Genomic DNA, 14,734 nt, shown 5'->3' on the forward strand with positions numbered 1-14,734 from the left:
CGCCACGTTGGTAGATATGATAGGGGAAAAATGTTCTCAAGAGTGATTTTTCTTGTTAATTATATATATGTAATACATATATTTTTTGGAATTTTATAATTATGGGAATTCCTACCACCTTTTTCTGTCCCACTTTAAGATAAAGCAAAAGCAAGCGGGGGAAATAGAAAAGCAAAGAAAGAAAAGAAATAACACGAAAGTGATGAGAAAGAAAAGAAAAGCAATAAAGAAAGTAAGCAACAAAGACAAAGGTTCTCAAAACTCCATAATTATTCAAATTAATTCCTTCAAACGGGTCGTGTGTGTAATTCCCCTACTTAATCACCCTTTCGAGGACCTCTCAAAAATTTTCTACAAAGAAAAGGGAAAGAGAAAGATCACACACAAAGAAAGAGAACACCACACACACACACACACACATCTTTCTTTTGCTAACAGCTGAAAAATTTTCTCAGAAGCAACAGAAGGCATGCATAGAAGTGTTGTTCAGAGCTCACCAGTGCAACAAATGATGGCTGGAAACCCTAACTGGTGGAACATCAATATCAACACCATGCCTCCACAACAACCTTCTCCTTTCTTCTCCTCTCCTTCAAACTTTCCCATCCCTTATGCTGCTCCTTCTTCTCTTCCCTTTCCTTCTTGGAACGAAAATCAAGACCTTCCTGAATCATGGAGCCAGTTACTCATGTATATTAATCAATTTCTCTTTCTTTTCTTCCTTCCTTCACACACACACAAAGTAAACTAATAACATGCTTGCATGGCGAAACTAACTTTGTTTGGTTAAGGAAGGATCAAAATCTAACTTTTTATCTCTGTTATAGGAGTGGAGTGGTGGATGAACAAGGAAAAGTTGGGATGGGACAGTTTCAGACGAAGAAGATGGAGAACTGGGAGGATCAAATGCTAGGTCAAGCTCAAAACGCTTCTCTGGTTGATGTTAAACAAGAAAATTCGGTTAACAGTTATGTATATGGCCATGGAAACGAAGAGCTTCAGTCATCAAAACCATCTTGGTCTCCGAAATCATCATGTGCCACAAGTTTCAGTAGCAACATGTTAGATTTCTCTAACAGTAACACAGATGCAAGACATCCTCCACCAGATCGATCTTCTGAGGTAACAAAACAAAGATATTATTAGATTTCATTCATACACAGTTCAGATTCCTTCACTGATTGATGAGAATCTACAACTACAATCTTCTTATTTCCTTTACCTTTTCCTTTCCTTCTTGGTCAATGAGATGAACAAAACCCACTTTTCATCCAACTTTACTAATTAAGACCCAGAAAAAAAGCTTTCTTGTAATATTTTTTCATACATAATCTAAAGGCAAGATCTTTCCCTATCTTTGTATAGATCAAAACCATGATTAATTAATCTTCTTTGAATTGACGCAGTACTACACCTACTTTACCAATGTTTTTACATCAATTAATGAAGTAAAAGATTCTCATTAATTTTGCTGCGTTGTGTTCGTTAAAATTTGAAGAAGAATCTAATCTAATAAGAAACCTCTTTGTTTCTCTAAGTGCAATAGCAGTGCAGGTGGTGGGGCACTGAAGAAAGCTAGGGTTCAACCCTCTGCTACAACACAGGCTACATTCAAGGTAAAATGCAAACTACCAGACAGAAACTTCCAACCCCAACTCTCTTTCAGACACACAAACACATGTGGGGTGTAACTGTTGTCTTTCTTTCTTGTCTAATTCTCAATCATGATTATTCTTTTTTCTCTTGCTTCATCGTCATTTTACCATCTCAGAACCAGAATCGAACACACCCATATGAAACAACAAAATATAACCAAATTTTTAGCATGTGCGCATGTACGACATATTTATATCTCTTCCTCTTCTCATTTTCAGGTTAGGAAGGAGAAGCTAGGTGACAGAATTACAGCTCTTCATCAACTCGTTTCCCCATTTGGGAAGGTAATAAAAACCTAACCTTTTCGAATCAAATTACACCATCACCATACTTTTTTTTTTAATTATTAAGTTGTCTAAAATTATTGTGATTTTTTTTTTTTAACTCTGTAGCACACCCTTTTTAAAAATAAATTATCAGATAGTCCAAGACTGTAATGGTCCCCTCTGATCTATATTATGATAAAAAAAATGAAAATGTCACTAAATTTTTTTTTATTAAACTAAATGTATACATGAATTAAATTAATCAGAAATGTACGACCGGGTTAAAAATAGCATCAGCATTCTTCATATAGAAAGATCCAATAATAAAAGTTTACCCATATCCACATCTTTAAGAACACTTTTTGCAGTAATAATTTTTTTTCCTTTGCTTTTTGTACATGATATTTTAGAGAAGAAGAAGAAAAAAAGGTTGGTTCATAACGTAATATATATAATTTTGACTGGGAATAACGCTGGTGTGTGTGTGTATGGGTGTGGCATATTTCACTTTTGCAGACTGACACAGCCTCTGTCTTGTTAGAAGCTATTGGGTATATCAGATTCCTTCAGAGTCAAATTGAGGTGATGTTTCTTCTCCACTCTTTACTTTCCCAAACAACCACGAGCCTCTGATGCACGCTGCACGCTATTAAAGCTTCATTTCACATTACAGCATTGAAATTGATCCAATGCATTTTTTTTTTCACAGATAAAAAGAGACAACAAGTGCATGCACTATACTCTTATTAATATGATATACAAATTGTTATAAAAATTATAAGTTTTCATATTTGTATTATTCCAATGAAAAAAAAAATTGATCAGTAAAGTTCTAAACATGCTCACTTTTTCCCCCAACAGGCCCTTAGCTTACCATACTTGAGCGGTGGACCAGGGAGTGGGAGGCAGCAGAATTCTGTAAGAAATACCATAAACTCATCATTTCTGGTTTAAAAAACATGGCAGTAATTAAAAACAGTGGTTTTTCTCTAATTGTCTAAATAAAGATTATCATCCACTTCCTTGTCCCATGTTGTTTGTCTTTTATAATGATGAATGTATGTTAATTAATTACTCAAGTTATGATGACACCTTTGTTAAGATATGTTTTAATATTTTAAAGTGACGGATATTATTTTAAGATGAGAAAGAAATAGGAGCATATATAAAGCCATTTTTCACGTCCCAAAGCAAGAAGAATAATCACTTTCACTATCTTCTCTCTCTCTCTCTTTCTATATCTCTTCCCCTTTCTGCTTCCTTCTTCTCTTGCATGTGCACGAGTGTACTGATTAACGAGTAATTATGTGACACTTATTGAGTGATGATTGTAATTATTTAAATTTAGGTTCAAGGAGAGAAGAATTGTATATTCCCTGAAGACCCTGGTCAGGTATATATGCTTTTTCCATTGGATCAATTAACTATATATACATACACCTTAATCTTACATATTCATTTGTTTAAGTGTGTGAAAAAAAAAAAACATACAAGAGAAATGTAACCAGCTTTATCAGATATATAATATTGTTTACAACGTAAAAGTAAAGAGAAAACAAAGTGGCTTTGTTTTATCTCATGGTGTTTTACTTTCTGATGCAGCTGCTGAATAATGAGAACAGCTTGAAAAGGAAAGCAGCTGGAGAACCGGTAAATGTTCTTACTAAAATAGAATTTGGAATCTCCGTTGAATTTTTTTTTCTATTGATTATTTTGCTGTGTCTTCAAAATACATTAATAATCACTGATTTTGAAGTTTTAAAATATATTAAAAGAAAATTTTAATATTAATATCAACGTAATGTATTTTTAATACTCAGCAGAGGACAGTCCAGAAAATCCGGACACAAATAACACGATTACGTTGATGACATGTTTTAATTATTCTAAACACATTTGTGGTGTGCAATGGCTAATTAGGAAACTGAAGAAGAACAAAAGAAGGGGCTGAGGAGTAGAGGGTTGTGTCTGGTTCCAGTGTCATGCACACTGCAAGTTGGGAGTGACAATGGAGCAGACTATTGGGCACCTGCCCTCGGAGGGGGCTTTCGTTAGGACAAGTTTACAATTAGGGCAGCATATACATATATAAAAATATATGGTAGCATGCAAAGAGGTAAATTCATGGAAATGATATAACATCATGAGCAGTCAATCTGCTAAAAAAAAATCTAAGGCTGATTGCTCATGATGCTATACTTCATTCCTGAATAAAATGTGTGCTAGCTAGCTCTCACAATAGTATTTGCTAGCCCTTAATTATTAGAAGACTTCATAATTCATGGAAAATCAAGCTTAGTTTTCTTTATTTTCGTTAATTAGCTTAATTAAGATGGTGGCACGTACTAATGCTCTATGTTTCGATGTATATGCAATATTTGTATGATTAATCATTTGAATATGCTACTTTTTTAGCAGCATTAATTGAACTGATCCATGACCATTATTATTATATATCCTCACTTATATGTCAACAACTTAGTATATATTATGTGTGTTTGGATTATTACCAAAACTTCGGAAAGATAAAACGTTATAATAATATATGTGCCATGAAGATGTTGTAAGTAGTATTAATTGTCTATTTACATAGATCAAGTGGGTCGGGTTACAATCAAATCAATCGTGATATTACATTCTTAAGTAAAAAAAGTTATGTTCTGACTAATAGTTATAGTTTTTGACAAAGTGATAAGCGTTTGATTCTAACAATTGAATCGTTTGTTTTGTGTACAACATTGTTCATTATTTGAAAACATTGCAAGTCACTATTTAAAGTATACCGTACTCGTGCTTTTGAAACTCTTTTAAACAGTGATCAACACAAACTTTTGCTTGTTATTCTTGTCATTACGGGTTCCCCATCTTTCTGTTCCTCGTACGTGAATGAATGGTCTTAAAAGGTTTTCACGTATTCGCTTCAAACACACAAATACACATTCACATGCACTTGTCTATGGTGCTCCAATCCTAATAAAGATGAAAAAGTCCCTATAAAAAAAAGATTCAGTTACACTAATCTGAATGCACTTGCCTTTGCAAAGGGTAAAGTTTTGTATCATCACTAACCCTAGCTATACAATATGAGTGCGACACTACATCTATTATTGCATCATTGCAGCACTATAAATAGGGTATGTGATATTCAAGGCAAAGAAGAACCTAAGGCATAGTACATTTTTTTAATAGCTATAACGCAATGATATAATTAAAAATACTATTTCAATAGTGATGTATGCCTAATTTTCGTATTGCTTGAACCATGATGAGACTCCGAAGAATAAAATCGCTCAACCAAAGTTAAAGAATTCACACGTAAAGAATTGACATCACTTTTAATCTAAAACTTTAAGTCAATTATTTTATGGGTCTTTATTCTTATATGGTATTCAACATTTTTATCTTTACTTAAATGTGAAACTTAGATTCACGTAATTGGATTCCCAACAATTATATAATAGATGGAAAGGAAGAAATCTAGGCTCAGTCTCTCAAAAGAGTGATAAAATATTTTGTTAAATCAACATCTAGTTTGTCAAAAAAATAATAATAAATATATGCTAATATATATATATATATATATATATATATATATATATATATGAACTCTCACATGTAGATATACTATATATATGTATTGTGAGAGGCTACTACATAGATATGATGATCAGAATAATTGAAACTTAAAACCCTTTTGTAGCAAGCTGTGTATACACATATGAATGAGCTACCATGGATGTGACAAAACAACTACACGTGACTTGAAATTCTGTATTTATATACGAAATCAACGATATCAAATCTTGCACACAACAAAATCTCATAAGAGTCACCGACAACCAAGTAGCAAACCACCTAGTGTTATAAAACTTCTAGTGTTATAAAAAAAACATGTTGTTTTCCTTTCCCTTGAAAAACATACTCTGTTTCTATCCCATGCTCATGAATATGTTGATAGAAGCTTCAAAAAACATGGGACCCAAGATGGAAGAGAAATGTGCTAATTAGGTTTCATGATTTGTTTTAGGGTTTGTGAAGAAAGTGTGTGAAAAATATTGGAAAAATGATGGACGGCACCGGCATAGGGTTGACAAAGGAAAAGATGATGTTGGTGGTGAAGAATGAATTTAGAGGGAAATATGAAAAAGCACGCGAGAGCTTGTTGATTTCCATTGCCCAATTATTGTTTCTTTTGATCTTCTTCGATGTGACTTCTTTCTTGTTCCCCTTTGCATCTACCCTACATCTCATCGTTTTCTTTCAATTTTTAGCTCAAGTTTCACTTTCTCATAGGACCTAGCTATTCAATTTCAAATAATTCAAGTTTTACAATGTCTTCACTTCTTATAAATTAAAGGGTTAAATATGTTTTTGATCCTTCAAAGTTTCAATAAAATTTAGAATTAGTCTCTTTCCAAAATTTTTGACAAATTTAATCTTTCATCTCTAAAAATACGTGGATTTAGTCATTCTTACTAAATTTTGTTAAGTTTATCTGACGTTTCAAACGTATTTTATGATAATATTTGAATTTTTTACACCATTTGACATATTTTTGCTTTAATGTTAACTTAAATATTATCATAAAATATGTTTAAAATGTCAAATAAACTTAACAAAATTTAGTAAGAATGACTAAATCCACGCATTTCTAAATATAAAGGACTAAATTGGTATAAAGTTTCGAAAAAAGACTAATTTCAAAATTCACTAAAATTTGAGGGACAAAAACATATTTAACTCTAAATTAAAATTCTTTCACAACAATAAATCCTAAATAAATTTTAAAACAATTAAAAAGTTAATTTATAAATCTTTTTAAAATATTTTATTACTGAAATTTTTTGAAGTACATGAAATACATAACAAACTTTTTAGAATGCATATAATACCTTTCTGAAGGCATTTTTTTAAACACCCGTAAATAAAATATGTTTCAAAATGAACTTTTCATTTTCGAAACGAGTTCTTTTTCGTAATTTCTCTCCGTTTTTTTATACAGTATTCTCTCTCTTCTACTTCTTTTGCGGTAGTAGCAATAGTCGTGTAGTGCATAATAAAGAACGTTAGAGTTTTTACTTAATATTATGAGAGTTGAATTAGTAATTATGGAAGTATATAAAGAAATACCCATTAAAAGAACGCCCATATGGCACACTTTTTATGTTGCGTAGACTTCAGCCCAATTCAGGCCTATTTGTTTGGATCGTGTGCTTTCTTGGGCTTACGCTTGCCCCACCTTTTGTTAAATCCAAACCTGATTTATCAAGATTTTTTAAGCAAACAGGACAAAATTGAGTCCATCAGAATATTATATATCTATACAAAATATTACATATATATATATATATAAAATATTATAAATATAATTTTATGTTAATGAAACTATTTTCTTGTATTAAATAAAAACCTGTATTATTAATATTCCAATATTTCAACTTAATTCATGTTTATTTTTCTATCAAACTAATTTAAGCGTTAATTAATGTGAATAATTTTCAATTTTCAAATTTAAAATTCCGATTTGGGTCTCAACATCCCAAATAAAACACGCACTTATAATATTTGGTTGTGTAGGAGTGTGATATTTGGGCTTTATTTGGAAGGCTTTCTCCAAATCTACTATAGCCTTTGGGCTTCTGCTTTTGGTTTTTATTTACCCGTTCTCTCATTTGATCCAAAAGAACAATGAAATTATCTTTTGACAAGGAAATAAATTAACCTTATTTGACGAATAAACAGAATTTTTATAGTTCTCAAAAACTTAAGATAGAAAATTACTGATGAACACGCAAGTTCATATCACATTTCAGAGTCAAAATTAAATAAATTGGAGTTTTGTTGGATTTACAACACATATTAAAGTGTTGTTTTTTATTCTTTCAATTTGTAAATAATTTCTAATTGACATAATTGACTATGATGTTCGTGTTAAACGATAATTCTATGTTTTGTTGATGCTATAATGTGCAATTCATAAAATAAATATAAAATTCTTTTAATTTGAATCTAGTAATAATAAAATAAAATAAAATAATCTAGCAACAAATTATTTATAATGTAATAGATTTTTGTTACATAGATATATTAAAGTTCATATACCAAATCACTAAAACTAAAATTGAAATTTTATTTAATTTCTTTTTTAAAAATTAAGTATTTCAGTCAATTTTTAAAATTTAAAATTTTGTTATTTTCTTTTAAATCGAGTCATCAACTTGAGTTGCTGGTTAATATACATCATGTCTGAGACAGAAAAAATTTACTTGTTAATATATATATATATATATATATATATATATATATATATATATATATATATATATATAAGATGAATCAACATAATTTTTTTTATATCAAGCTTAGTCAGCATAATTGTTTTATATCAAGCTTAGTCAACATAATTTTTTTATATCAAGCTTGATCAACATAATATTTTTATATCAAGCTGAATCAAACATATAATATTTTTTACATCTAGCTGAATCAATATAATTTCTTTTATATCAAGCTGAATCAACATATTATTTTTACTTGGTTTCTCTGATGAGACTCAAAAGTCAGTTGCCATTTGTTTCTAACAAGAGAAAAATAGACAAAAAAAAAATGAATAAGTAATGTTTCACTAAGGAGGGAGAAGAGGGAGAATAGTTGGCGTTTGAAATATTTAATTGATAATAAAAGATGAAGAAAAGGACTTCGTGGTTGCTTCTACTCAAATGCAAACATGGTTTATTTCTTAATCACTGATTAATTATACTCAAAACGTCACCTGCTTAATTTTAAATTGTATGTGTATTTAAAATCTTTTACGTGGTTGACCGATATATGTTCCATATGACTGTTGTTTTAATCTATATAAGGAACCTTAAATCTGTTGAAAACATGAATTGAAAGACACAACCATTGAAGAGAATGAAGTTACTAGGTTTAGCTGTGTTGTTACTGTGCAGTAGTAGCATGATGGCAAATGGTGCAGTTTCAGAAATTTCATGGAGACAAATCAGCGTTATCAATGGTGAAGGACCATACATTGGTATAGTGGTGCCAAATACCTTTGAGTTGGATCCTCTTCTTCGTTCATCACGCTTTCTGCCTCATCACAACTTTCCTTACTTCGATTATGCAGGTAATTTCTTCGATCATGGTTAAAAGTGAGTTTTAAGCCTAACTTATTAAAAGTGGAATCAATTGTCCCATAACATAAGTCAAGTAGGTCAGGTCACAATCGAATAAATCGTGATGTTTGGGTTTGTGTTACATTCTTAAATAAAAAGAGTTGCATCTAACTAATAGTTATAGCTTTTAACCTAATAGTAAGCGCTTCGTTCTAACCGACAGTTGAATCCTTCTGCCTAGCTATGAAGCTCAAGTAACAGAATAAAAGATAACAGATTTTGTAAACAGTCATGACAGACAATAAAAGTAAACACAATGCATGCATTAGGCACAATAAAAAAGTTACAAACTTTTCAAATATTTGATATTTTGCTTTCACAATGCAGGAAAACATTTTCGTATCGGTGTTCTGGAAAATAAGCGAGTTGTAGTTGTTATGTGTGGATTGGGAATGGTAAAAAAGCTTTCTATTCTACACCTCATAAACTTTTGGTTATATTTCTCCTTCTGTTTTTTGAATCCTTTGGGTTGTTTCTGTGTAGCTAAATGCAGGTATTTCAACCCAATTGTTGCTTACTTTGTTTGATGTGGAAGGAGTTCTTCATTATGGAATTGCAGGAAATGCAAATCCTAAATTCCAGATTGGAGATGTTACTATTCCACAGTATTGGGCACACACAGGACTTTGGCATTGGCAGGTATAAACCATTATATATATATATATATATATATATATATATATATATATATATATATATATATATATATATATGAATTTATCTATCAGTCTCACGTTACATAATAATCTTTTTCTCATCTTAAAATCATATAAAAAATAAATAGAATATAGGTGTAATTATTTTCTTTCCTTTATTTTGTACACAAATATCAAGTTAGTCATCTAGCTTTTTTTAGTCTTAATTTGGTATAATTTTTTAAAAAATTGATACAATTTAATTATTTTTGTTAAATTTCTTAAAACGAATTAAGGATTTTTCATTTTTATATTGACACCAAGATTATATTAATTACACCAATAAACAAATTATCCTTACTAATAACTTCAATCGATAAAAATAATTTATTTTATTGATATAATTAACATACTCCTATATCAAATTTGATTAAAAATCTTTGATTCGCTTTAAAAAGTTTAACAAATATTATTAAATTGCATATTTTTTTAAAAATCAAATTAAAACTACAAGAAAATTGAATGACCAACTTGAATACAACAATTATATTGTGTAGAACTCAACAATAAAAAAGTGACTGCATGAAATCATTAAAAGTAAACTTTGCATGTGATAACTTTGAAATGCTTTTTAACACTGTTAGAAATGTTTAAGCAGACACACATTGAAATAATCAACTATACATAACTCGATTTGATTTTCGCAGAGGTTAGGAGAAGTAAATGGAGATTTCAACACAAAATTTGGTTATCTTGAGTTTTCCGATTACAGTAACAGCACAAAAGATTTCAACACAGATACTAATCTTTTGAACAAAGTGTGGTATCAACCAGAAGAAATTTTCCCTGTGAATGGAATTCCAGAAGCTGGACACCACATTTTCTGGACTCCAGTTGACAAGACTTACTTCAAAATGGCAGGAAAACTCAAGGTAATTAAGTTAATTAAACTCATCTTAGTTATCACATACCTTCTAAGAAAAGCTCAAAAAAGAAACTACTTATTTTGTACAGAATGTTAAATTGGAGAGCTGTGTTAACACAACATGTTTGCCAAGGAAGCCTATTGTGACAAGAGTGGAGAAAGGAGTTGCAGCAAATGTGTTTGTTGATAACAAAGCTTACAGAGAATTTTTGTACTCAAAATTTGATGCAACTACAATTGATATGGAAAGTGCTGCTGTTGCATTAGTGTGCCTCCAACAGAAGAAACCCTTCATTGCCATTAGAGCTTTATCTGATCTAGCTGGTGGAGGTTCTGCATTGTCCAATGAAATAAACGTTTTTTCCTCCTTAGCATCCCAGAATTCATTTGAAGTTCTTGTCAAGTTCATATCCCTGTTAAATTAGTACCCTAATGTCTTTCTTAAAGTTAAAGCAAGGGGTTTCAAATAATGTGTTACCAATTCATAGATGTTGGTTTACACCATTGTGTACTAGAAAGTAAAAGCAGAACCAAAATTGTTTGAATACACACCATAATTATTGGTCCATTACGAAAGGAAACAAAGCTCCATAACACACTAACAAGACTGTTCATAACAGCATCAATCAATTTAGATATAAATAGAGGACTTTAATTCCACAAGCTTCAGATCCCTTCTGTCCATTACTATGCAACATATTCTAAAAAGTAATGTGGTCAATAAGTTATAACATTCTTATACAACAAATCTATATGTAACATATCTTCCAGCAGTTTCACTAGGTCGAATAATCTTCACAACTTGACCACGTTTCAATCCATAATATCTTGCCACAGGATCTGTCACCTGAATCCTAGGTAGCTGAGATCCACCCCCACAACATAAAAAAAGGGCACCATGTCAGCATCGACAGAAATTTGAAAAACAATACTAGATATGCAACCCAAAACAAAAACAGAAAAAAACTAGAGTTTAATTTTTAATTCACTGTCAGTGTTCAGAATTTTTACACTCAACCAATTTAAAAACACACTAATATGAATTTTTGAGTAATACGCTAAATTAATTACAAAACGTACTATTGTCATTCAATTGAGTTTCCAAAAACAAGACAAACAAAAATTATATTTCAGTGCCTGAAATTTCTGATCATCCATCATTCTAGCCCTTATTTTCAGGATTTCAGAACACCAAGAACAATTGTTGTTTGAAATTATACAATCTCAAAGAAAATATCGACATGGCACGTTAAACATTATCACAAATCGAAGAGTGTAACCAACCTGAGTTTCTTTCACAGTGTATCTCTCAATCAAGGTTTTCTTCTCAGCATCAGTGAGAACCTGATGTTCAGGGACAAGCTCGTGCTCTTTAATATTAACCAGCAGCTCCGCCTCCTGAAACAACACTCCAGCATAAAACTCACATTCACAAAGCACAAAATCAAAACTAAATAAAAATGTTCTGTATATAACAGTATACCTTAAAACTATCATAATAATCAATACATTATGCCTTATTGTTTATCAATACTATTATATTTATTACTATCATTATTATTTGGTTTATTACATTACATACTACGCTCATATGCAGTGTTCACTAATTAAAAAATGTTATCTTTTACAATATATATATATATATATATATATATATATATATATATTGGGCTCAAGATAAAGCCCAATAAATTAAAACAAACAAAAAAAACCTAAAATCCGAATACCCGACCCAGATGAAAAAGTGGGTGGTTGACGCCGGCAACACACAGGTCGCAGAGCCTTCTCTGACGACGGGTGAATTTGAATCAAACATTGAAAAAATGATGGAAAGAGAAAGAGAAAGGGAAGGTAACCTGAAAAACCTCCAAGTGAAATTTGGAAGAGATTTCGCTGATGCAGGTTCTGGCGAAGGGGGTAAGGTTAGTCTGAGTGACAAGAATGGCTCTGAAGACGTTTTCGGAGTTCATGCGGTTAGTGTAAGTCTTCATGGTTTTGACGCCGACCTTGGCCTCCTCCGGGAAGAAGACGTAGATCTGGTCGCCGGAGTTGTCCTTCTTGGACTTGTTGATGACGAGGTCTTCACGCTTCATGTGCTCGCCGTACTTGGATTTGAACTCGTGCTTGGACATGTTGATCTCGAAGTCTCCCACAAGATACCCTCTGTCCCTCAGCATCTGCATCACCGTCTTCCTGATTCGGTACAACCTTGAAATTTCTTCATCGGGAAGCACCATCTTCTTCACTTCGCTTTCTCTCCCAAATGTTCTTCTTCTTCTTCTTGTTTTTACCTTTGTTTGCCCTAAAGTTTGCTCTTTTAAATAAAGGCAGCGCGGAATAGGGTTTCCAACTCAATTGGCTCAAATTTAATTTTCTAAGTTTTTGGTAAAATTAGTTTATAAACACAGATTAAAATAGATTTATGTGTCTATAAAATATGTTATTAATTTATACATTATATTATGTAATTATGATAATTGGGTATCAATATCAACTTAACGTAGTCATATAAACTCCTTTAAAATAAATTAGAGACGGAAGTAAAAGAAAAATTGAGGGGTCTCATTAGATAAATCTCTCACAATAATAATAGGGCAAAAAATCTATTAAAACCTAAATAATATGATAAATAATATATTAAAGTTGTGGAATGTATAACACCAACTGATGTATATCATTGTATTTTGTTTTAATGGATATATTTATTCAATTATTTATTTTACTAAATAATTTACCTTTTTAATTTATTTAAGGTATACAATTTAAAAAATGTTAGGTGTATATTTAAAAGTAGATATTTTAAAACGGGTTAGAACTTGTGAATAAATATGGATTTGAGTTGGGTTAGGTTGGGCTCTCTTAACTTACAACTCCATCTATTTTTTGAAAAACTTATTTCTTATCTTTGAACTAGCAAAAAAAAGTTTAAATTTCATTGCATTTATCTGGATTTATTGATATTTTTAAAATCCTGCAAATTTCAACATTCGAAAAATGATAAATTTGTTTTCATCCTACAAATTTGAATAATTAAAAATTATTAAAAAATATTATTTTGTATGAGTTAGTGGTATATCCCACTTAACTCACTAACTCGCGGTGAGTTTAGTCAAATTGTAAATTTTTTAGCTCATTCAAAAGTAAGTTGGGTTAGACTCAATAATTTTTAACCCAACCCATAGTGAGTCAATACATGTGAGCCAAGCTGACTCACTTCGACACTCTTATTTACAAGTGGCACACTAAACAATTATATATCTCACCTATCCAAATATTTTATTTACTTTCTTTGTAACATGACTCTCTTCACTCTATTTCACTTCTTTCAATTACTTTTTTACTTTATTTTTCATTATTATCTCTGTCCTTTTGGATATGGAATTAGGATAATGGATTTGAGAGGAAAAATAGGTGAATATATAATTATTTGGATTAAAAAAAATATGGAATGATTTGAATAAATGTGAGAAAAAAAATTATGATAATCCATTATTTTATTGCAAAAAAATTGATTATGCCCCTTAGCATTACTATTTTTTGTTATTTTATTCTATTCTTCACGCAATTTTTATTCTCTAAGTTTTTTTTTTCATTTTATTCCATTGATTCATTTTTAAGTCAATAATAATAATTAAGGGTAGAATATGTTTTTGTTCCTTAACTTTTAGTAAATTTTAGAATTTATTTATTTCGAAATTTTAGACCAATTTAGTATTTTATTTTTTGAAATACGTAAATTTAGTTATTTTAATCAAATTTTGTTATGTTTATTTGATGTTCCATATACATTTCAATATTGTATTTGAACGAAATATCAAATAAACATAACAAAATTTAATTAAAATGACTAAATCTACGTATTTTAAAAAATGAAATACTAGATTGGTTTAAAGTTTCGAAATTGACTAATTCTAAAATTCACTAAAAATTAATGGACAAAAATCATATTTAACCATAATAATAATATTATTATTAAATTTATATCATATTTATTTTTAAGGGTAAAATAATAATTATGTGATTTTATTTATTAAAAGACTTTTTTAATCTATCATTATCATATATAAACTTTCA

General features: G+C 30.3%; 3 protein-coding genes across 3 annotated transcripts; 2 read left to right on the top strand and 1 right to left on the bottom strand.

The window, feature by feature from the left end:
• Positions 1-310: 310 nt before the first annotated feature.
• On the top strand, positions 311-4,399 carry LOC114181157 (transcription factor bHLH68-like). Its single transcript, XM_028067517.2, has 9 exons — positions 311-690; positions 828-1,122; positions 1,539-1,616; positions 1,875-1,940; positions 2,439-2,504; positions 2,784-2,840; positions 3,271-3,315; positions 3,525-3,572; positions 3,843-4,399. Exons 1-9 carry the CDS (start codon positions 470-472, stop codon positions 3,975-3,977), a joined length of 1,011 nt encoding a protein of 336 aa, XP_027923318.1. The 5' UTR covers positions 311-469; the 3' UTR covers positions 3,978-4,399.
• A 4,405-nt stretch (positions 4,400-8,804) lies between these two features.
• On the top strand, positions 8,805-11,265 carry LOC114181158 (Phosphorylase superfamily protein). The gene is made up of 5 exons (XM_028067518.2): positions 8,805-9,051; positions 9,428-9,495; positions 9,584-9,739; positions 10,443-10,667; positions 10,750-11,265. Exons 1-5 carry the CDS (start codon positions 8,838-8,840, stop codon positions 11,083-11,085), a joined length of 999 nt encoding a protein of 332 aa, XP_027923319.1. The 5' UTR covers positions 8,805-8,837; the 3' UTR covers positions 11,086-11,265.
• Positions 11,197-12,963, bottom strand: LOC114181159 (DNA-directed RNA polymerases II and IV subunit 5A-like). The gene is made up of 3 exons (XM_028067519.2): positions 12,517-12,963; positions 11,945-12,058; positions 11,197-11,522 (listed from the first exon to the last, which is right to left on the bottom strand). The coding sequence occupies exons 1-3, from the start codon at positions 12,895-12,897 to the stop codon at positions 11,397-11,399; spliced, it is 621 nt and encodes a 206-aa protein (XP_027923320.1). The 5' UTR covers positions 12,898-12,963; the 3' UTR covers positions 11,197-11,396.
• Positions 12,964-14,734: the final 1,771 nt, after the last annotated feature.

Source organism: Vigna unguiculata, chromosome 4 (genome assembly GCF_037176805.1).
Source record: "Vigna unguiculata cultivar grain cowpea cultivar isolate G323 ecotype 2 chromosome 4, ASM3717680v1, whole genome shotgun sequence".
NCBI lineage: Eukaryota > Viridiplantae > Streptophyta > Magnoliopsida > Fabales > Fabaceae > Vigna > Vigna unguiculata.